Source organism: Anas platyrhynchos, chromosome 1 (genome assembly GCF_047663525.1).
Source record: "Anas platyrhynchos isolate ZD024472 breed Pekin duck chromosome 1, IASCAAS_PekinDuck_T2T, whole genome shotgun sequence".
NCBI classification, from domain to species: Eukaryota; Metazoa; Chordata; class Aves; order Anseriformes; family Anatidae; genus Anas; species Anas platyrhynchos.
This window is the reverse complement of record NC_092587.1, coordinates 158712388-158736881: the sequence shown is the minus strand read 5'-3', so window position 1 is coordinate 158736881 and position 24494 is coordinate 158712388. Positions and strand designations below refer to the sequence as shown.

Below are 24494 nucleotides of genomic sequence, written 5' to 3'. Positions count from 1 at the left end.
TAAATAAATAAACAACGGTGTGCCTTACGATCCAATGAAAGATTATTTCAAGTTGTGCTCTTAGAATTAAAGTGAAGGCATTTGTCATGACATTTTCAACCTTTATTCAATTTTACTGATTAGAGGTTGGTGAAAGTAAAACCTAATGGCTAATTTGTCTAAATGCTGTCTCAGTGCTCAAGTCTTACTTCTTGGTTTAAGTAGTACAGTATATTACTTAACTCCGTTGATGCCTACCTGGTTGTCTACTTAGAATCATACATGTAGAATTGGAAGGGACCCATGAGGATCACTGAATCAAGCTCCTGAGTGCACACAGAGATATCTATGAGTTAAACCATATGTTTAAGAGCATTGTCCAAATGGTTCTTGAAGGCTTATAGGTTTGGTGCCATGGCTACTTCCCTGGGGAGCCTGTTCCAGTGCCCAACCACCCATTTGGTAAAGAACCTTTTCCTAATATTCAATCTGAACTTCTGTTAATATAGTTTTAAGCCATTTTCTCATCTCCTATCACTGGTCACCAGAGAGACGAGAGAGATCAGCACCTCCCTCTCTACTTCCCCACATGAAAAAGCAGAACTTCGACAGAAAGCTATTTATCTACTGAAATATTCTTATAGGCAAAACCAAACACATGCTAAAAACACAACAATTTATTGTTATTCTAAATAATGTTCCACAATATGCAATACAGAAAATACTAACAACAGTTTAAATATTTATAGCAAAACAAAAAAAGAGTCTTTGTTTTACCTTAAGAACTACTGCAAGAGGAGAATGGCCTTGCTTAATCTTTGCTGGGAGGAGCAAAAGGGAGCTCCCTCGAAGGGGACCTGGGAGGCACCATCCTTTGATGGGGGTGGTGCCTATTCCCCTGGCCTGAGAACTTTCAGCATGCATTTTTCACCCACCAGTCCTCACTGGTTGCCTCACCAGGGGAGGGAGGGCTAAGCTCTGCTAGGCTATTTCTCTCTAGCAGCCTTTGGAGATCCTAAAGAGAAGGGCAGCTCTGCTTGCGTGGTTAGTCACATCAGCTCCTGGGGAGGGCAGGGAACTGGCTACAGCTGGCTCCAACAAACTTCAAACAGCCATGTCTGTCACAAATCCTTAAGAGAGATATGTCCTGCCCCTGCAAGGGCCCAGGTGCAGACAGCAGTTACAGGCAGAGCTATACCATTCCCACAGTTATAAGCTATACTGTGGAAGCCACAGGAGAGTTTATTATTATTTTATTTTTATTTTTATTTTATTTTTATTTATTTTCTGGAGCTCACTTTCCATTTGATTGTTCACTAGAAATTACTATTTTTCTAGGTGAGAAGGTTCTCTGTTCTGTCTGTGAGGGAATCTATGGAGATGTGAGTGTAGGAGCTAGAGTTGATCCACAGGTCTTGGCAGCCTTTTTATCTGTGGTGCCAGCAACTGCAGAGAAACTGTAGTGGTTGATTATGTGGGTACATATATCAGTGTGTGATGGTTAATGAATTTCAAGACTAATCTGCAAGTAGGATAAGCAGATTGGGAGGCAGGTATCAAAGGGGTTCCCAGCACAAGAAGGATGTGGATCTGTTAGAGCTGGTGAAGAGGAGGGCCACAAAGTGGATCAGATGGCTGAAGCACCTCTATATATAGAAAGGCTGAGAGAAAGAGGAATGTTCAGCCGGGAGAAGAAAAAGCTCCAGGGAGACCTCATGGCTGCCTTTCAGTGCTTACAAAGGACTTATAAAAAAGACGGAGAGCAATGTTTTGCTCAGGCAGATAATTCTAGGACAAGGGAGAATGGTTTTAAACTGAAAGAGGAGAGATTTAGATTAGAGGTTAGGAGGAAATTCTTCACTCAGAGGTTGAGACACTGGAACAGGTTGCCCAGAGAGGTCGTGGATGCCCCGCCCTTGGAGGTGTTCAAGACCAGGTTGGATGAGGCCCTGGGCAACCTGATCAAGTGGATATCATCCCAACCCATAGGAAGTGGGTTGGAACTAGACAATATTTAAGGTCCCTTCCAACCCAAGCTGTTCTATATGATCCTACGTATGAATCTGTGCTGGATACTGGAGAGACTGGAGGGTCTACGAATTGGCTTCTGAAGGGATCAGAAGATGTAAGCCAAGTATTGTGGGGCTTGGAGGTGGACTCAGACGCATCTGCGTGTGCAGTCTGTCTGTGAGGTAGTTGTATCTGAGAGGATCCAAGGGCCAGTTGCTGGGTAGACTGTGTCTAAGAGTAATTGCTGTGGGCAACGGGCGGGGCAAAGAGAGTCCATGTGTGTTCATGTGTGTGTACATGCGCGCAAGGGCATCTGAACACCTGCAGGTGGAGTAGGGCTGTGAAGCATGAATGCTCACACCCCAGCTGCCTGCTGCTATGTAGACTGATGATCTGAGAGCTTTATCAGAGAATCATAGAATCATAAAATTGTTTCGGTTGGAAGGGGTCTCAAAGATCATCTAGTTCCAAACCCCTGCCACCCACTAGATAGGTTGCTCAGGGCCTCATCTAATCTGGTCTTGAACACCTCCAGGGATGGGGCATCCACAGCCTCCACAACCACCACAATCAGTAGTAGATATATTGGATGTCTAAAGTTAGTTACTGTGGGAGCTTGCCTGTGGGAATGACATTTGTGTGTTTCCACAAGTGAGACAGTTGCTACTGGCAACTTGGAGTGGGAGTGAGGCTGGGGGCTTCTGGTGCCACCAACTGGGGTGACTGAGTCCCCAGATCCAGTTACTAGAACGATTTTCAATGTATATTTTCAGATATATGATATATTTATGTATGTATTTCCCACTAACAGGCCTTACTCCTGATGAGATACAGAGAGGAACGAGATGAAACCATTGAGCACTTTCTTTTACCTGTGTTGAACTGTGTGGCTGGCCTCGTGTATATGTGTATGTGTGCTGGGTGTACGTGTACCAACTGGGGATATGTGCACAGCCTCACTACTGGTTCAGCCAGTGAAGAGGTAGTCTTGCCTCTGTCTGGCTACTGGATTAATAAATGGAACTATCTGTAATAGTTTTTTGTAGTGCTGGGATTTCATCTTTGATAATACGCCAAGCGTGCACTACAAAGAATAGCTTTTGGTAACTGGATTACATCACTGCCACATCCTTCTTTTACACAAATGATCCAAACCCAGTAATAAAGATGGAATTGCTTATTAAACTTCCCTAATTTGAAGTTTAACTTGGTTGTACACAAAAATTGTATATTCTAGCATATTTACTAGGTATAGTTGACAAAGATATGTAATGGATACTGGAGTATAAAAACTGATCCCTCATTACACCAACAACATAAGAAAGATTAATAAGTAAGATTAATAAGTAAATAAATAGAGATACACACATACTTCCCCAACAGATACGTGATAGCAGAACAACAGAACTACTTTTTTTAAAACTTTTTTTTCCCCTGTTGTGTTGATGGTAGTGGGAAAAAAGAGTGATGTTCAAACAGAAATTAAGAAATAATTATATAACATTGATACAAGAAATGGCTTCTTCTTTTATGTTTTTAAAACAGTTGGTCTTAAAAAGAAAAAAAAGAAAAAGAAAAAGAAAAGGAGGGGAGAGATGGTCCAAATGTTACTACTCTTAGTTCTGTTTTTCATGTGTAATTCTCCATTTTCTTTTCTAAGTGATAAAGAAAGTACTACTATCCTCTGCAAGAGACAAATATTAAAGTGGAAAGTGTTTCTTCAGGTTACTAAACTATCACTTGTCAGATACTTGAAATATCTGCTTGACTATCCATTTTTGTATGATTTTAAATTCATTGATAATTGGACTCTTGATAGTATTGGACTCTTGACTCACACTATGCAAAATGAAAAGAACCAGAATCACTACCTTTACACAAAATGCCAGTAATAAGTTGCAGAGAAATCATTAAATTATCATTATACTTAGCATTCCTTCATTCCAAGGAAAATTACATAGTTATTATTACTTAGGTCCTTTAAGAAGGAAAAACAACAAAGAAAAAAAAAAGGCTATCTCTTTACAGAGAGGCTGACTTTATACTTTCTCAATCAAAATAGACATCTCTCAGTAGTTACATATTTATTTTTCTTATACACATAACATATTTCTCTAAACTAGTTGGAAGAGAATTGGTTTTGATCCGTAACTAGAAGCTGTTCCAGGCCATGGGAATCAAGGCTCTTTCATTGCTTTATGAACATTAAATACACGTTGCAGGTCATCTGCTTCGTGGTATCTGTCAGTGAGTCAGAAGAATCATCTGCAACTAATACAAGAGCTGCCAGTGCAGAGGCTTACAGGCCTGGAATTTTGTTGGTATGGGTGATTCCAGAAAGGTGTGTGTTTTAAGAGTCTGGCATCCAAACTATGTAATTAACATTCTTATCAGTTCATGAGAACTGATAATCTTATACTATGCAAATTATTTGCTGTGTTTCACACAATTAGTAGAATTAGTAGAAAAAAAAATAGTAGAAAATTTTGAACTTCATCACTGTTTGAACTTGCATTAAAAGACAAAATAAAAAAGGTAAAATATTTATGAAAAGTTGTTCATAAATATGTTCAACTTTATGTATATATATAATTCCAATATGAACCATTATTTTTCGTTTGCCTGATAACATTTTGACTGTCACAACAATTAAAACTCATACTGAACCACCATAATATTTGCCATATTGAAGTCTGTATATTTTATACTACTGTTTTTGTGCTGCCATGCCTCCCAGAAATAGAGGTAGATGGGAAATTATAAAGATACAATGGAAAATGTTCAATTAATAAACTTTTTAAACAGAAAAAAAAAGTCATAGGCTCACCTCTTACAATTTCCATGGGGTTTTATTAAAGACTATACACGTATGTGGATAAAGTAGAAATAAATCAAAACAGAGTAGTTTGACAAGCTGAAAGATTTGATTATTGACAACTGTGTTCAACTGAAAAAAAAAAAAAAAAGTTATTTATGGAAAAAAAAAAAAGTCTTCCTGTGTTAAAAACTTTTTTTTTTTTGAAAACACATTTTTTCCATCAAATTTACTTTGATGGAAAATTCCCAGCCAGCTTGAGATATAGTTCCTCCCCTGCTCTCCCATCTATACAAACTGTTTTAATAATTCGTATTGTGAGGTTTTTACTCCAAAAGAGAAAAGAACGTAAATAATAAGATATAGGCTAGCAAATATATTAGAACATTACCCATCTGTTTTTAAAAGCTCGTGATGGAGACTACCCCATTACATAGTGATAAGCAGCAGACACCTGAAAACTTGCCAACAAGACCAAAACACAGTTTGTGATATATTAAAAAAAAAAAAAAAAAAAAAAAAAAAAAAAAAGGCAAATCAGCATAAGAAGTTTACTTCTACAATGTAAAACTATAAAATTAGACATTGGACCTGTAATTATCTGACATTAATGTCAAACACAAATGTAATTGTTTTCTACCTACATATGACAATGCACACCCACAAAGATTTGAAAATTCCTTTCCCACATAATTTATTTTTTTTTTGACAAGAAATACGTAAACAGGCTAAGGAACATAACTGATCTAATGCAAAGTACTGCAGTGAATCCTCAGTTGCACTTCTAAGAGGAAGTTCCAACGAGGACTGAAAAAACATAGGTGGTGTTTTAATGAAAACAATGGGTTAAAAAAAAAAAGAAAGAAAAGAAAAAGTCATGAAGGAAGAAAAGATTTAAAGTTTGTTGTTGTTGTTGTTCTCTGCATAGTCTGTTATGTATTTAGTCCCTCTGACTAAACAGTCTCTCTGATTTTGAATCTTTCACTTCCTCTTCTGGCTAAATAATTGTTTTGTTAGAAACATATACAGGTGTGTACCTTTCAGAGGTACAAGATTAATGTAATACATAATTACAATAATTCTTAGAAATTTCCAATTAAAAAAAAAAAAAGTCCATTAAAAATAATTAAAAATAAAAACATTTCTAATTACAATTCTGCCTGAAAAAATTGGTTCCACAGTGACTCTACACAATAACTTAGTGACAGACATTCCAGGTCAAATCAAAGATCCATTCATTCTCCAAGAAAGACAAAAGTATATGCCTGGGAAAGAATGTAGGAATAAGGCAAATATCGTTGCATGCGTTTTTTCTCTTTTTCTGTTATGAAAGTATCTAGCTTTGGATAGCAGATACTGTGCAAGGACTATAAAACTACTAATTAAAACTAGCATGAAGCAATGCATTTAAATCAATGAGGTCTGATATTGATTACATAGTTCTACTGCTATATCTATATTTCTACTATATCCATTACATATTTCTACTGCTCAACATTAATATTTCCCATACCACCTTCTCCCTGACAACACACTCCAAGAAAACATAGTGGTTGAAAGTTTTTGTTTTTGTTGTTGTTGTTGTTGTTGTTGTTTGTTTTTGTTTTTTAAAAAGAGGCATTAGCTATTTTCTGATATAACCTGTAGTCCAACTAGAACAAAAGACACTTCTATTTGAGAAAACATGTGGATACATGTCTTTTTAAATAGTTCCATTGAGTACTTTTATCTGATCAGTAGGTTTTCTAATACTCATATTTCTAGTCTTTCTTACATTTTTGATGGAGAAAAGGAAGTGACACAGTATTACCCTCAGTAGTTTATGACACAAAGTAAGGTGGTAGTAACAAAGAAAGTGAACTGGATTGATGAGAATTGATAGAATATCTGTGATTATGTGTTTATCAGCAAGAAATATGCTTACTTCATTCATCAAAGCCTAGAAATTTCATATGGTTTTAAAACTCCATTGATACAGTTACAAAGTTGATCCTAGCTAAGTGACAAGTGAGGCAGAGTATATAAAAGCTGTTCATACATCTAATATCACCCAGGGAACACAGCAAACAAACTGAAAATACAATCTTTTTAGAATAATTTGTTAGGTATAGTAACATTAAACATTACTTAACTATTTGAAGTACGTTATTTTTTCATCCACACCTTTCATCAGTTTCCAGTGGCCATCTAAACTAAAAAAGTCTGCTTCAGAACTAATTGAACTAAGCGTTGTTACAAGGAATATAAAGTATTGTGTCTTTTCTGCTAACAAGTCAGTTTACCGTAGACTCACAGAGGATTACAGCAATTAACAAGAAACTTGATGCTAATATTGACAGTCCCACCAACACCTCTAATAAAAAATAGCATATTTTACTGTTATTATATCTTGAATATTCATAGAGTTTCAAAGGAATTTTAGGAGTATGAAAAACTCTTCCTAAGCTTACTGCTGCCAAAAGAATAATAAGCAAATAAATAAATAAATAAATAAATAAATACAGTCAAAATCTCTGACTATAGATCTAAGAGAAACATGAATTTTTATCTATTTATTTATTTACCATTGAAATATATTTGTATGAATTAGATATAGATATAGATATAGATTTATAGATATAGATAGATACAGATATAGAGAACTTTTCTCTGAAAAACCTTGCGCCAGCTGTTGTTCCATAATTTGAAAGATTCAAAGTAGCATTTTACGTAAAAAATATTTTTTAATTTACAATTTGCATTAATCACATAGACCACAATAATTTGACTTTTTGACAATCAGAATACATAATATTAATAATATTAATAATATTAAATACATAATATTAATTAAATACATAATATTAATAATATTAAAAGGGGCCCTTTTAAAGCCTAGAAGACCCTTTGAAAAACGAAGATTATCACCACCTTTGAAAACAGTATTTCAAGAAAACAGGGTTCATTACAGAATCACAGAATTGTCTAGGTTGGAAGAGACCTCAGGATCATCGAGTCTAACCTCTGACCTAACACTAACAAGTCCTCCACTAAACCATATCACTAAGTTCAACATCCAAACGTATTTTAAAGACCTTCAGGGATGGTGACTCCACCACTTCCCTGGAATCCCAACCCACTCCCCTGGAAGCCCATTCCAATGCCTCACAACCCTTTTGGTAAAGAAGTTTTCCTAATATCCAACCTAAACCTCCCCTGGTGCAACTTTGTCCCATTCCTCCTTGTCCTGTCACCAGGCACATGGGAGAACAGACCAACCCCCACCTTGCTACAGCCTCCTTTAATGTACTTAAAAAGAGAGATAAGATCGCCCCTGAGCCTCTGCTTCTCCAGGCTGAACAAGCCCAGCTCCCTCAGCCGCTCCTCGTAAGACTTGTTCTCCAGACCCCTCACCAGCTTCGTCGCCCTTCTGTGGACTCATTCGAGCACGTCGATGTCCTTCTTGTAGTGAGGGGCCCAAAACTGAACACAGTACCGGAGGTGCAGCCTCACCAGAGCCGAGTACAGGGGGACAGTCACTTCCCTAGCCCTGCTGGCCACACTGCTTCTTATACAAGCCAGGATGCTGTTGGCCTTCTTGGCCACCTGAGCACACTGCTGGCTCATATTCAGCTGACTATCAACCAATACTCCCAGGTCCTTCTCCGCCAGGCAGCTTTCCAACCACTCATCTCCCAGCCTGTAGCTCTGCTTAGGGTTATTGCACCCAAGGTGCAGGACCAGGCACTTGGCCTTGTTGAACTTCGTACAGTTCATTAATTGAATGTCCTGGTTTCAGTTAGAACAGAATTAATTTTCTTCCTAGTAGCTGGTGGAATGCTGTGTTTTGGCTTAGGATGAGAAGAGTGCTGATAACACCCCGATGCTTTAATTGTTGCAGAGCAGTGCTTATACTAAGCCAAGGACATCTCAGCCTTTTGCTCTGTCCTGCCAACGGGCAGGCTGGGGGTGCAGTAAGAGCTGGGAGGGGACAGACCCAGGACAGGTGACCCAAACTAGCCAAAGGGGTATTCCATACCATCTGACGTCATGCTAAACAATATATAGGGGTGGCTAGCCGGGGGGAGGGGGCCAGACTGCTCGGGGTTAAGCTGGGCATCGGTCAGCGGGTGGTGAGCAATTGCATTGTGCATCACTTGTTTGTACATATTATTATTACTTTCCTATTATCACCATTGTATTATTATTATTATTATTGTTATTATTTTTTTTGTTATTATTATTTTCCTGTCTTATTAAACTGTCTTTATCTCAACTCACGGGCTTCACTTTCCATTTCTCTCCCCCGTCCCAGAGAGGGAGGGGGGAGGGTGAGCGAACGGCTGCGTGGTGTTTAGCTGCCGGCCGAACTTTTTTTGAACTAGTACAAAAAAAGGAAAATAAATAAAGAATCAGTCAAGGATTTAAGATAGTTTCAGTATTTTATTTAGAGATTTAAAATATGTCAAGTAAAAAAATACTTTAAACAATAAATTCAGGTAACCACAATTCACATGCATTCTGACCAACATCAGAGAAGCACTGTTTAAGTTGTTGCAGCTTTGATATTACTGCTTCTCTGTATCTTACAGGACTTAACTGAGAAGTTTTTACTTCATTTCAGTGTTTGGTGAGTATTGTATTTACCTTTTTGCTTAACTTCATATTGAGGAAATGTATATAAAGAAAAGAAACACCCTTCTATTTTGCCCTCAAAAATCTTTTGCAAAATCATGTTGAAATCAAAGAAATGCTGATTGGAAGGGATCTCTGAAGGTTGTAAAGTCCAATTTCCTGATGCTTGGAGCAGCATTGCTGCTTACTGTATACCAGCTGAGAATGTACAGAAAAATCCTGAAAATCTCCAAGGGATTAAGATTCCACAGACACTTTGTGTAACCTTTTTCAGTGCTGCACTACTTCCATTAGTGAAGAAGGCTATTCCTAAAGTCCAGATATCTTTTAGGTGTTTATTTTTGATATTGACCTCTATAACCTACACTGTGATCTTCTTTACATGCTTATCTGTTGGAGAAAATGAACTTAAAAAAAAAAAAAAAAGACATAGCTTTCACTTTTTCAGGAAGCAGTGTCAAGTGAATCTTCAGAACCTCAAATATATATGGCTTGGCTTTAAATTTAAGAATGGTAGCTGGTCTCGTGCTCACAATTCATGTTGGCTGATCAAAGATGGTGCAACAACACCACTAAGTTTTTGCACAGTTTTTAAGTCTACATGTATATGTATCTGTGCAGGCAAAACTATAGACTTCTAATACAATGATGCATAAATCCAGATCTGAAAGACATATTTGCTTAGCTTTAATGTCCCTTGGAATAAGACATGAATGAAAATTTCAGAAGGAATCATTTTCTTTACAGGATTGATTTTATGTAGGAAAATAATAAAAAAATAAATAAATAAAAAATAAATCCTATTTATTCTGTGATCATTTTTATGAGTAAAAATAACCATGGAATCTAGGTATGCAAGAAGTCCTGCTGACTTCAGATGACACAGAAGCTTTAGAGCTTAGAGCAGTGACAGATTTCAGCCTATTATACAAGATTATGTTAGAAACTATAGAAAATTATTCAGCCTTCGTAATATCTTGTATGGAAGCATGACGTTAGCTATCCTCAGAAGAGCATTTCCCTTCAGAAATGTTGTATTCATGAGTGGTCAATAGACAAAAATCTCCTCTCCCCTACCAACTTTTCTGGAGTTATACTGAGTGTTATTTTTAAGTGTACTTAAAAACACTTCCATAACACATGAGGCTGTTAAAGTCTCCCTACCTTCACGTTCATTCCATGGCATCTCATGTAATCATTTACCCTTTGTGAACAGTGACATCTAAATGTTACATTTCTGATTTATTAGTATTTTACATTCATCCTTAAGTCACACGATATAATACTATGGAATGTTGAACATCTTGGGCAAGATGAAAAGAGCCAGCTAAATCTTTAACTGTTTCTCAGAATCTCTTTCACTTCAACACATCACCTTAGAGGTTTTTTACTGGCCTCTAAATATCCAAGCATACAGAGTGTCTGGATGGCCGTGAACTAGCCCAGCACTGGCAGCCTGAATCTCACATCTTACCAAGTTTCATAAAGATGTAAGAGGACCACTGGGGTCCAATTTAGCAGATATAATCAAAGGAAATTTGACACACCGCATCTTTTGAAAAGTGTTGTTGCAACTACCTTTTTACAAAAGAACACGATTACATAGACTATTAATTAATCCACTCCTTTGTGTTAACAGTGTCATGTCTTTAATTGTTTTAGTCTGAACCTCTTAGATACTTCCTATGAAATGTATGAACATACTGCACCACAGGGATAGGGATACAAAATATTTCACTCACAAAATAAGTCATGAAGACACAAGATAATTTTGTTTGTTTGTTCCTCCCCACTAATGTTGTTTTTGTTTGTTTGTTTGTTTGTTTTGTTTTGTTTTGTTTTTGTTTTTTTCACAGCAAACTGCATTGTTTCTGCAAAGAGAAAGAAGAGGTGGGTGTCAGATTACATTTGACAGTATTGTTTTTTAATATGTCTTAGTATGGAAATATTTAATATGTATTTAACCCAAATATGTATAATTATGAAAGTGTTATATTGGCATTCAATTAAAAAATGCAAAAATACTGACTGGGATGGCTCTTAATTCAAAACTAAAAATAATAGTTTTATAAAGTAACAAAATAAAAGTTATAGTTTATTTTAAAAAGCAATTTTATGCTAACATTTAATTGGACAGATTTCTGGATGTATAAAGGGGGGTCTAGATTTCTTTATATTTGAATTTATATATTTCTCTGGAGTTTAGTAGGTAATAAATTACAACTGGAAGATTTTTAAAATACTTATTTCCTAAAATAGTTTGTCTCAAAATGAAATAATCTAGATGAATTGATCTACAAAGGTGAACAGCTAAAGTTACAATAAATAACATTTCTCCTTAATATATGAAACTAAGTTGTTTCTTCTTTTCTCTGCTATCATTCCATAACAGGAACTAAAAGTAACTGTAGAAGTAGTCCTTGTAGTAGAAGTAGGAGGAACATATGCACTCAATCTTGTTGAAACTGATTAAAAATTTTTTTTCATCACATCTTGCTTTCATAAAACTGAGCAGCATCTGGTGTTTTACTTTCTTCTTGATGTTAACTGCTTTCCATTAGACTGTGGCTCTTAAGAATTTGTTCTGTTGTGTCAAGAAGCCAAAAGACTGTTAGGAGATGTGCAGGAAAGAAAATGCCATGCTATATCTTTTCAGTATGGCAGTTAAGTTCACCATATTGATCCCATCTACAGCTCATTTCTATTTCAAGTCAAAAACAAAACAAAACAAACAAAAACAAACAAACAAAAAAATGTATTTGATACCATCTCCTGGAACAAGATCAAGAATATCATAAACTTCAGAAAATCAAAGAGGGACAAATCTTTTGAATTATAGTAAGCTCTGTAATAGATCCATTTCCCTGTCCCAAATCCAGTAGGGTAAACTAAACATCAAGTGGCAGAGGAACTGAAAACTGAAGGCAATTCACACACACAGAACTTCCCCATGGAGTAGGTTTCAGTTTAGTGCTAGGGTGTAGTCTATGGCAGAGCAGGATTTGTCCATGATGGAAATTCATTAATGGAAATAAAGGTATTTTATATTTGGGCAGTACAAGAGAAGAGAAATAGACAAAGTCTTTAGCAAGTGTCTCAGTTGATCTTTTTAATTAAGACAAGCGCTTGATTGTTTTTAGCCTTGTAACAATTTCAGGACATTTACCTGAAATGTGCAGATTATTGTGGTGTGGCTGATGAAATATATTGCTCTAGAAAATTGCATCCTCAAAATAATAATCCAGAATTCTTTCTGATGCTGACTTTGAGACTCAGTCTCTCTTTTTTTTCCCTTAACACTATGCCCTGTGAAATAATGTTTTCATTGCAGTAAATACCCATGTTCTATTCACATTAACAGAAATGGATCTTGATAAAGTGTTTTCCCCTCCAAGTCAAACTTATCTTTTCAGTTTAGCAACCTATGCATTCAGCAACCTCTACGTAGGTCACATTATGAAGAGCTGCTGTTTGGGGTTATATTGAGGACTTCTTTATAAAGAGAAGGGCCAGAACCTGGTTCTCTGATTCCAATCAGAAAATCAGTTATTGAAGGTGAAAAGGCTTAAGTTCAAATCTTGTAGCTTTAACACATCACAGAGAAAAAGTATGAACTTATTTTCAATTTACAACTTGGTTATAGAAAGGATGATCTGTCATTCGAATAGAGAACGCATGAAATTATTGAACTATTTCAGAATAGATAAATAATTTATGTGCAAATTCACATTTTTTTGTTGAAAAGTGTTTTTTTGTTTGTTTGTTTGTTTGTTTTTTTGGGGGGTGTTGCTTTTTTCTGTTCATAAGCTTAAAGAGACATCACTGCAGGTAATACAAATATATTACTAAGTAAATACTAAAAGTCTGTGTGAAAAATACCTGTAGCAGGAAGAAATGAGAATGTTTGACATTTATGAAGTTGGAAATATAAAAGCAGGTTAAAATAAATTAGTGCAATAGATGTATTTATTATGTTTTTTATTTAGAGAACAGGTCTATATCGTTATTTAATATATTTTATTCACTCAAATGCAAGGGGAAAAATGTTAATGTTAATTACTTTGAGGTACCCTAACAACAATATTATAGCTGCAAAGTACACCTGTCTTCTGTACACTGTTCCTCCACTCAATCAAACTCAATCGTTCCTCAAACTGTAGTGCTGACAGGAAAAAAATGGATCCACTTCATTGCAGACTGTCAAACATTGCTTTGCCTTCCAGCCTTCATTATTCTAGGTAAGTGAAATGTGTAAAATCACTTACTGTGTCTGTCATTGGAAAATAAATAAGCAAATAAATACAAGAGCATAGCTTTAGGAATAACAACAAAATCTGAATACCACTCCCAACTTTCCAGAAACATCAGTAACAATGTTAGGAACACATTGCTTATGTTGAGACGGTATCAAGGATGGTATCAATGTGTTAGGAACACATTGCTAATTAATATAATCAAAATAAGTTACCAAGAAACTTTTGGGAACACATACTTCATCCTTCTTTTGTTGTATAATATCTTCCCTATGTTATGATTTTATCAGCTGATACTGATATTCTTCATCTGAAGAATAATCATATAAGGCCAAATTCTTATCCCTTTTTGTTATGGCAATATAAATTTTCCTCCTGAAAAAAAAAAAAAATCTCCTCATGTAGGAAGTCACTGTCTGAGAATGTAATTATGAGGAAAGTCTATAGACAGACCTGCTCTCACTTTGTAATACAAACATTTACTACGTGGCAGTTCAGCAGGGACAGATGATAGGAAAATGGATGACATGCCACATTCTACTGACTTCTGGATACTGAAAAATGACTTGCAGCGTTACAGACTACCACAGAGTACAGTCACCCTAATATAACGAATGGTGTGAATCACCCTGCTGATGGAAAGCTAAAAGCTAAATCTCTATTTACTTCTGCTGAGTGATGCTCTGATACAGCTGTGTATCTGAGTTGCTTTGACATGAATTTAGCTTTTTTTTTTTTTTTTTTTTTTTGTTATTCCTTGAGACTGCAATGCAGAAAAATGTTTTGCCACACAGTTGTCCTCAACATTCTGCCAAGTAACTGTTAGCAGCTAAGCAAAGTGACATCTGTGCATGTGGCAATTGTCTTTAGTCTAAAACTATTTCTCTTAAATCAAAGCCTGAGGGTCTGATTCATCATTTCCCTGCATCTTGCCCATTCCAGAGAATTATTTTTACACCCATTTTTTACTAATGGAAATGACTACTGAAATGACACAGAAATGCTAAAGTCTGTTTTTATATACCATATATGTTGTTGTTTGTTTTTTTTTTCCACATTAATTTAAGATCTCTGAGAATTCACTGAAGGATATTTGTGGGTCTGTTTAAAATTCAAAGCTTTCTATTGTCAGTTCTATTGACTGAATTCAATTTTTCATTGTTTCTTAATAGATTATTTACAGAATTGAATTTAGTTAGTTAAATGAAGACAATTAGAATAATTTTAGTTCTCTAAGCCATCTCACCTGCTCTTCAGTTGCCCCTCTAGATGAAAGCAGGGGTTTCCATAGGTTCTCTGACATGTCCTTGAAGATGTGCAAGGACAGTTAAAATAACACTAAATACTTAAGTTAATGTAAAATTAAAGTAGTTGTATTTTCCCCTTTGTCTCACCTTTACCTCCACAAGTAATACTTAGCATTACCTTCACTTGTCTAGAATAAAGATAGCAAGGAAAAAACATATTGCAACCAGATTTACGCTTCCTCAATACAGAGGTTTTCTAAACTAAATTATTCTCAGCTGTAGAAAGAGGAAAGAATACTTATTTTCTAATAACTAACATTTTGATTCTTGGAAGCTAAGAAGGTTGATTTCCATAGCAAAGTGATGACTTTTTAAGAATATTAATAAGGAAGTTGAATTGTTAACAGAAACAAGTGGTCAGATCCTTGGGTTACAAAAATTAGGATAACACCATCGATGTAATTATCTCTATGCAAATTTGAAAGAACTGATAATTTGACTTTTGTATACAGCATAGGAAAAAATTCTGTCAGCAGCCTATGTACCCATGTGCAAAGAAAATAAAGAAGTCACATATATGTATACAAATAGATAAGACATCAGCAGTAAGATGAACTAAAGAACATATCTCTTTTAGTTTATCAAAACTTCAGTGCCAATTTTGGCATATATATGTAGAAATTCAGCTGATACTTAGCTCTACAAATAGAAATTAGGAAACAAAATGTTATTCATGCATAGACAATTTACCACAGATTTGTTTAGAAGAAGATAAATGCAGATCATAATTTGTGTTCTGGCACTGTGTCAGCCATGCACAGAAATTGAATGGCCCTACTGCACTCCAGACAAGATGCTCCTGTCCACATGGCAAGAGTGAGAAGCCTTGTCCTCTGAAAATTCCTGATCAGTTTCTAAACTTGTGCATGAAGTTGCGACCTTATTCTTTAAAAAGTGACATCTAAGAAAAAGACATTTAAAATACTCTTTATTTCATGTTCATTGAAAGAGTTCCTTGATTTGCTTAAAAGGCAGCTAGGAATAAGCTTTTTCTTTTCTTGTGAGTTGAAAAAAAAAAAACAATAAAAAATAATAAAAAACAATAATACAAAATTATACAGAATAAATAGTAAATATAAATCTAGCTAGAATTCATTGCAAAAATAAATCTGCAGTGATCTACTTTTTTTCCCTATTTTCCCACAACACTATTTTCTTCTAGATTCTGCAAAATATAACATATTTTTTGTACAAACAACATCTAAATACTATTACTGTTCCTCATACATGTGTTTTGTTGCAGTTGCACAAAACTGTTTTGTTGTAGGGAGGAGTGGAGTTGCTTTTGGGTAGTGTCAGTCAGGACCTGCTTTTGCACCTGGAATCTCCTAGCCACAGCAAACTTATTCCCTCCAGGTATATTTAAAGCCAGTACAGAAGTTATTTATATATATTGATAGACATATAAAAAATGAAACTTATTAAACACAGCAATATATTTACAGCTGATTCTCAGTAGCTTTTCAAATTGCCCATGATTATGAGTTGAAACACCAGTGATGCACAATATTTTTTAGCAGCAGCTTAAGAAAAGATTGTCCAAACTTAAGTAAAGCTATCAGATAGGGAAAGTATGCAAAGGCTTGCTTTTTTTTTTTTTCCTTCTTGTTGTAAGATGTTGGGTAAGCATAGATATTTTGCTTCCTCATGTTGATAAAGAACATATTTGATGAAGTTCCATGTAAATATTAAGTATTTGAAGGCTCTGGATGTATGGGTGCATATGCAAAAATCTTTCTTTTGCTTTTAACTGACATTTAGTATGACAACTTTTCAAATTTTCATATTTATTACAAGGGTATGTTAGGTGTTGTTGTAGACAATGGCCATATATTCAGTGCATATGCTAATACCTAACCAATACACTCTAACCTTGTGACTACACACACAGGTGTTTTTGTTTGTTTGTTTTAAGGAATGTAATTAATTTGACAGAAAAGGAGTACAAGAAACAAATATTTTTCCATAGGTTAGGTACAGAAAGAAGAGTGCCATACACACCTTTAAAACACGTTAAGGAGTATTGCAATAAGCAATCTTCCTCCCACAGTTCAGTCATACAGGTCATGTTTAACTGGGGGTAAGATACTATCTGCACACAACCCCATGGCTTCCCACAGTGATCCCTGAGTTATTTTTGTTTGTTGTTTTTGTTTGTTTGTTGTTTCTTTTTTATTCTTTTTTTGCTAGGATTACTGCTGTGCTTAAGTTCTGACTGTTGACTTGTTATTATAAGGCACTTATTTACAATGGTTCTAACTTAAAATAGAATTAGAGAAATTTGGCCAAGCCCAATGCATCATTTCATGTTTGCTGCTCCAAGACTTCCAGGTAGTCAGGCTCAGCATGTAAATTAGCTTTGAGTTCAAAATACTCATTTTTAGTTTGTTCTAGAAAAACTTTTCTTGGCCTGGAGTACATTAGTGTCTCCATTAACTTCAGTTCCTCATGTGTTCCAGGATAATGAACTTCCATTTCAGGCTGGAGCTGGACAATATTTTTTCGTAGGTACTCTGTGATCCCTAGTTGCTGCAGTTCTCTCTCTTTTTCAAGAATGTTTCTATACAAGCAGCTGGCATCTTGAAAAGACAGAAATTCAGCAGATTGATCTGTAGCTTTATATTTGACATTTGAACCAGTAAGAGGTGAACTATTCTCTCTTTCCAGGAGACTTCTGCGGAGATGTTTCGAATCATTAACTACTTTCTCACTTCCTTCTTCTTGTTGCTCCATGTGTTTGGGGCTGAAGGATGGGCTGTGATAGACCTGAACCACGGGAGTAACCATACGTTGCTCATAGAGAGCTGCAGCTGGGCGCTCCGTTGTGTGGTGTGTTTTCTTATGCCCATACATGCTGTACTGGAGGTGAACTGGGCTACTATCCCTCATTTGTTCATTTGCTTGCTTCTTTTTACATCTTCGCCGCCGATGCAGAACAAGAACAACTATGCCTGCTGCACAAAATACGATAGTTATAAACACAATTAGAAGTCCTAGTATTAGAACAGAAAGTGGGACAGCGTCTGTAAGGGACCGCAGGATTGTGTCTGCAGTGTTGGTAGTAGTAGTGGAAGTTGTCACAACCACAAAACTGGCATGAGATGGTAGGGCAGGGCTGTTTAATAAACCTGGACACAATACTTCACTGTTCAGAGATTTCAGTTCTTTTTTTTCTAGGTGTCCTGGAGATTTACAAAAAATATCACCCATCATTATGTTCTTACTCAGCTTTTGTATCCATTTTTGCAGCCCAACTGAATCACAGGTACAATCCCATGGGTTGTCTTCAAGTTCAATTTGTATCAGCATATCCAGTTCATCCAAGACATTGCTCACAGGCAAATGAGCAAACTGGTTTGTTTTTAGGTTTAATCTTGTAAGTGGAACCCCTGAAAAGATATGGGGTGGTAAAGTCTGCAGAAGGTTGTTATTTAAGTAGAGGACCTTAAGTTTTGGCATCACATTAAATGTCCCCGGCAAAACTTCTTTGATGGCATTATATTCAAGGTACAAGTATTCAAGGTGCCGAAGGCCAAGAAAGAGATTCTGACTTAGCTTTGTAAGATGATTGCCATTGAGATATAATTTCTGCAGTCTAGTCATATTCATAAAAGATCCTTCCTCAAGGATTTCAATACGATTGTTCCCCAGATGAAGCATTTCCAGGCTAGCATAGTCCACAAGATCTGACTTCAGTAATGTCTGAATAATGTTTCCAGCTAGAATAAGCTTTTTAGGATTTGTAGGAGGAGGTCCTAAATCAGACAAGCTTTCAATATTTCGCTCTTGGCAGTGCATGAGAACTCCTGAGAGCATATGGCTGGTGCAGTGACAGGGAATGGGACAATAGATTCCTGGGAATTGAGTAGTTGGCTTTGAAGTATGAAGCACTAAACCTGATTCTTTAGTAGGAGCTTTCAGGATAGGAATGACCTTAGTTGATAGGTGACTATCACCAATAGAGGTGGTTACAACCAACGGTAATGACCCTGAAGGATCCTCAAGTTCATTGACAGGATGAGTAGGACAAAGTGACTCTTTCTTCAACCGGCTTAAGATGCTGCCTTTGATAACTGGAGGGTTATTGCAAACAACATCACCTATAATTGACTGAGGAGGCATGTTTTCGAGCCATATCTTCAGCTGAAGCAAATCACAGTTACAGACCCATTTATTGTCTTCCAACTGAAGGTCTAGTATTCTACCAATGTGTTCTAAAAAGCCAACATACGGCAGTGTCTGTAATTGGTTTCCACGGAGATCTAAATGGGTCAATGGCACAAAACGAAATACGTTCGGAGGAAGATTCTCAATGGCATTATCATTCAAAATAAGCACTTTAAGCCTGTTGAGCTTGCTAAAGGCACTTGCTTCAATCACTGTGATGAAATTGTTGTCTGCTTGAAGAAACTCCAAATTTTCCAATCCATTAAATGTATCTTCTTTTAGTATTTCTAAAGAATTGTGATTGATATGAAGTTGCTTAAGAAGGCTGAGACCACTGAAAGCCCCAGGCTCGATATCTGCGATGTTATTAAATCCAAGATGTAGAGAGATAGCATTAACAAGGCCAGCAAAATCGTTCACATGTAACGTAGTCAGGCCATTGTTTAACAGATTAAGATGGAAAGGCCGTGATGGTGGGACATTTACTTCTGATACCATCTTGATGCCTCTTTCTTCACAGTTTATAATCATGGTATCATCCTTTTCTTCACAGGAACACAAACTCTGACAAGATCCTCTGACTGAAGAAAAAGAAGACTCTGACTGGAAAGGGTCAGATGCAACCAGAACTGAATATACTGTAAGAATCCAGAGCTTCATCTTGCCCAGCAGACTCTATAAAAAAAAAAAAAAAAGGGGGGGGGGGGGAAGGGGGAGAAAAAAAAGAGTCATGATTTCACAATTTGTGGTTTTGTGTTTCTTTCTTTCTTTCAGGGGGCAGGGGGTTGAGGGGTGCTTGCCACTGACCTGCCTCACTTTTTCTAGCATTATTATATCCTGCAAAGCATTTAAATGATTTTCTAAGCAGAGAGAAATATATTTTGTTTAACATACTGAATCAATAGACACAGTAATAAGGACGAGTGCTTCAGTACTTTCATGCTGATACACCTAAGTAAGAGATAATCAGGAATGCATTGTATTTATTTATATATCATACATAGACCATTTATATGCCATATGTTTTGACAGTAGACAGAAATAGTAAGTTACTGCCCCAAGCAACTTATATCAAGGCTAATATATTTTGGATCATTTCTTTGTGTCACCATATAGCATTGCAGATTTTAACAGTATCTTGCTAAGCTCAACGTAATGTTGTCCAGCTGTTAAAGAGAGATAAAAGATTTGTTTTTGTTCAACAATGTTTTGTAAGCAAAAGCCCATTCAGGCAGGATACAGGGAATCTCTCCTTTGGTTCTGCATTATGTATGTAAATTAAAAGGTCCTTCCTCTGCAATTCTTGTACCCCCCCAGACTGAAAAGTAAGTAGATAAAATATTGCTTTTCCTCTAATTAAATTTTAATGTGCATGGTTTAGTTCATGTATATTTAGTGAAGGCAGAAACATTTTAAGCCTCTTTAGTAGTGTATGGTATGCACACAAAATAATTGTGTATGCAAAGAAAAAAGAAGAGAGTTTACAATGCAGTACATTTCAGAAGAAACAAGTAGACAAGGAGCAAACAGGTTTTTTTTAAGACTATTTATTAAGCTCCTTCCAATTATTAGAATTATTAACACAAATATTTTGAAATGTACACATAATTGACTTTGCCTTTCTACTTACAAGTCATCACCAGTATCACAAATACATTATGTAACTTAAATTGTCAGCCGTCTAACTGATCTCAAACTCTGCAATACCAGAGAAATGCATCATTACAGTACAACTATGAAGTCAGGAGCAAAATTTACACATTGAAATCAAATGTTTGTTATCGTTTGAAATTAGATTATGCTACACCTCATTTGAAAATTCTGTTTCTGTCTAATTAGCAGGAACAAAGATATTTCTTGATCTATGAGATGGAGCAAAATCTCTGTTTATAATCTTTAATTAAAATAAATATTTCCACATTTCCTAAAAGAAAAAAAAAAAAAATCTTACAGTGGACTGGAAGATTTACAACAATAATTTTGGGGTGCTTTATTCATTCTAGGACTGAACTAAGCTTGTTTCTTAAAAAATCCAGCTAATAAAAGTCACATGATGTTTCAAAGTAAACTATTAAAACATGGAATACAAAATGTCACTACAGAAAAAAAAAACATCATTACAGAATTAACCATTTGATGTCTTAATTTCTGAAAGATTAATTAATCTATCCAATTATATGTGTGAATATTCTTATAGTGTGGCTAAACGTTTTGTCATTTCTCAGTAATACAGTTTAAACAATCAAATACCTTTGTTACTAGCAACACTTCAAGGTTTCTGTTACAGTAAGATATAGAGATTTAAGTATGCAAGGACTTCATTGCTCTCTTATGAGCATTACACATACAAACCACACACATAAAAAACAAACACAAACAAACACACACACACAAAAAAAAACAAAACACAACAGTAAATGACTGCAGAGTGAACTGTATTTTTCCTCCATTAGAAATTTCTGATAACTTGAAGCAGATGTATGAGTTTAAAAGCAGTGACTGCAATTCATAGTATGAGAAAGTGCCTTTAAATATATGGTGTTTTATTTCTGTTTCAGTAAAACAAATATGTATATATATTTGTCTCATACAATAGTCCTTGAACTACAGCTGCCCATGTTTAATATTTATAATCTCTATTAAGTTTTTCCCCCCACCCCAAAAAGTACTGGGGACAGGCTACAACATGCCAAAACTTTACTTCAATGTATGCAGGATAATGCTAGGATCACGGTATACTACATATTTTTTCATGCTTTACATGCATCAATATCTTTTCTTCTGAACCACATTAAAAAAGAACGTAGCCTTTTGACACAGATGCCATCTTTAAACCTATTGTATGACTATTTGTACTTGTTTGCACACTTTTTTTTTCACCCCATAGGAATTCTAGTTTCAAGCTGCATTGAATTCAAACTGTATTTACAAAGCCCCAGAGGAAATGTAAATGAAAAAAAAAAAAAGAAAAGGTAATCTGAAAAGCATGTTGCATTCTAATACATATTGAAAAATTTGTTTATAAAAATGAGATCCCTCTTCTCAAAGATGAAAGTAGCAACATTTGTAACCAATTGGAAAACATTCCCGTTTTAATCATCATCATACTTCTGTGGGCAACACTGCTAGAATTCTCACACACATAAATAGACACATGCTAAAAATTAATAAGATTTTTTTTCCCCTTTAAAACTTTTGTTTTGGTCTGAACACTCAGCAATATGTAATGAAACTCTCAGTGGGCTACAACTGTAAAATAAAAACCACTTGCAAGTACCATTAGATCAATATTTACTGAATGAATTCACAATATAATAAATTTTAATTTAAAAACTTAATAAGGCTGACCTTTTTCTGTTTCATGTGGTGAGATTTTTCAGCAAACTACATGGTAACTTACGTTTGTTGGTTTTATCTACTTTCATAAAAGTCATTACTAGCTGCATAATGTAATTGAGCTTTTTCAATATGCTTTCTAAAAGACTAAAAATGTCACAGTCCTTTCTACAAGGGAAAGTTGAATACTTTCAGGAGTAGTCAAATGTTTGCCAAATAATAATCAATAACAGCTTTTTTTTTTTTTTTTTCTTTCTTTCTTGAAGTTTTGTTATTTGCTTGTTTTAATTCATCTACTTAAAAAATGCAAGTTGAGGAATTTTAAAGTCTCCAGCCTGGAACTGGTGATTTCTAAAAGCTTTCAGGAATGTTTATTAAATTCTGAATAGAACCACAGTCAGATTTAAGACCATTCATTCACTTCAGAAAATAAAAAGAAACACACATCCCTCCCACCTTCAGCTGATTTCAGATCAGTGTTTTCTTAATATACACATTCAACTATCCACATACACTGTTAACAGATTGCACCTGGAAGACCATTTGCAATACAGGGTAAACAGCCATCGTTCAGCATAAAAGTTATACTAAGTCATGCAGAAAAATAAATTCAATTGATAAGAAATGAGTTTCTTATACTCTAAACTTATGAACTAACTAGATTTTTTCTTACCTGCACAGCTGTAAAACTGCCCAAAATACCCAGTAATACACAGTTGGAGCAGCTGTTTGAATGCAATGTGATTTTTCTTTGTGAAAAATGCACACTTTGGTCTGAGTTTCTTTGCTGCAAGCTCTGGTAACGTTACAGCTCCATAAAGTCAAAATCCTTGTTCAGAAGACAAAGTACAAAGCTTTCAATTGAAAAAATCTTCCAGACAGAGTGCACATTAAACCATCCTGTAATCAGTTGTCCTTTTTCCTCAATTAAAATTCACAGCATACTTCACAGCTATGCTGACTTTTCTGCATATAGTTAACTGTTTGCAAGCATTTGGATGCAGTAAACAAACAAGATGTTCAGCAGGGCTTTACTTGATCACTTGTGTTGTCTGATTTTTAGATCCAAGCTGCTTCTATGTTCTCTCTGCTGTTTCTAGTCTTTCTTGTTAGCTCAGTTTGTTATTAGTCAGATTGCCAGGGGCTGGGAGGTAGGCGTAAATAAAGAGACTTCTTGGCTTTTGACTCAGCCTTTAAGCCCTTCCCCATCAGAGAGCTTTAATCTGCCAGTGTCATTTAACACAAGATATAGCTCCACCTTGAGACAGATCAGCTCCTCCTTCTCCTGAAACTCGCCTCACCTCCTTTTTTTTTTTTTTTTTTTTTTTTTTTTTTCCCTTATTGAACTGAACCTCGGAAAGTAAAATTCAGCTAAATATCTTGCGGATTGTTATTAATGGATGATTTTGCTACACAGTAAACGTCTGCTGCAGCTCTTGCCTTTTGTTCTCTTAGACAGATCTTGCACTTATTTTATATCTGCAAATGCTTGCTTTAAAAATGGAAAAAAAATACAGATTTAATACACTTCACAAAACACACAACAAGGAGCACTTTGTCCTCTGTAAAATATGTCTATCACAATACAATGAAAGGTTATTCAAAAATATAAATGAGACAGTACAGCTTAGTCTAGTCAACCCAGCTTGACTGGGATAGGGATGAGGATTTACAGTTTTACATGCTTTATTTCTGAAAAAAAAAAAAAAAAAAAAAAAAAAAAAACATATATATATATATATAGAATATTAGTGCTAATGCTTGCACAGTGATTACAGTCAGTCCTTTTTAAAACTGCCACTTGTGTTTTGTAGGAAGAGAACTGTTTTGATTCTAATTGTCTGTTTTACAGATGTTAGTACAGTGTGTTGGTGTCCATCCATGTGAGATTCTATTCTATTTGCCTGAAACATTTATTTGATAAAAATTAGTCGGGGGACAGGGGTGTGTGTGTGGGGGGGTACAATCTTAAAGGCATGTATTCTGTGTTAGGTATTAATATATTTAGATACA

At 35.5% G+C, this 24494-nt stretch overlaps 1 protein-coding gene and 1 long non-coding RNA gene across 4 annotated transcripts; one reads left to right on the top strand and one right to left on the bottom strand.

Annotated features, from left to right (window-relative positions):
- Nucleotides 1-642: 642 nt before the first annotated feature.
- Nucleotides 643-19831, top strand: LOC140001297 (uncharacterized). Of its 3 annotated transcripts, none has more exons than XR_011806376.1 (5): nt 643-1023; nt 9376-9413; nt 11275-11308; nt 13579-13656; nt 19699-19831. It is a non-coding gene; the product is annotated as an uncharacterized lncRNA (long non-coding RNA). The 3 variants fall into 3 exon arrangements; XR_011806374.1 differs by lacking the exon at nt 643-1023 and adding an exon at nt 7654-8916; XR_011806375.1 differs by lacking the exon at nt 643-1023 and adding an exon at nt 7654-8946.
- Nucleotides 9214-23703, bottom strand: SLITRK6 (SLIT and NTRK like family member 6). The gene is made up of 2 exons (XM_005017484.6): nt 23155-23703; nt 9214-19820 (listed from the first exon to the last, which is right to left on the bottom strand). Exon 2 carries the CDS (start codon nt 19803-19805, stop codon nt 17283-17285), a length of 2523 nt encoding a protein of 840 aa, XP_005017541.2. The 5' UTR covers nt 19806-19820; nt 23155-23703; the 3' UTR covers nt 9214-17282.
- Between the last annotated feature and the right edge of the window lie 791 nt (nt 23704-24494).

Excerpts from the sequence above, each read along its gene's own strand:
- SLITRK6 (XM_005017484.6), bottom strand. The coding sequence starts at position 19,805 with ATGAAGCTCTGGATTCTTACAGTATATTCAGTTCTGGTTGCATCTGAC.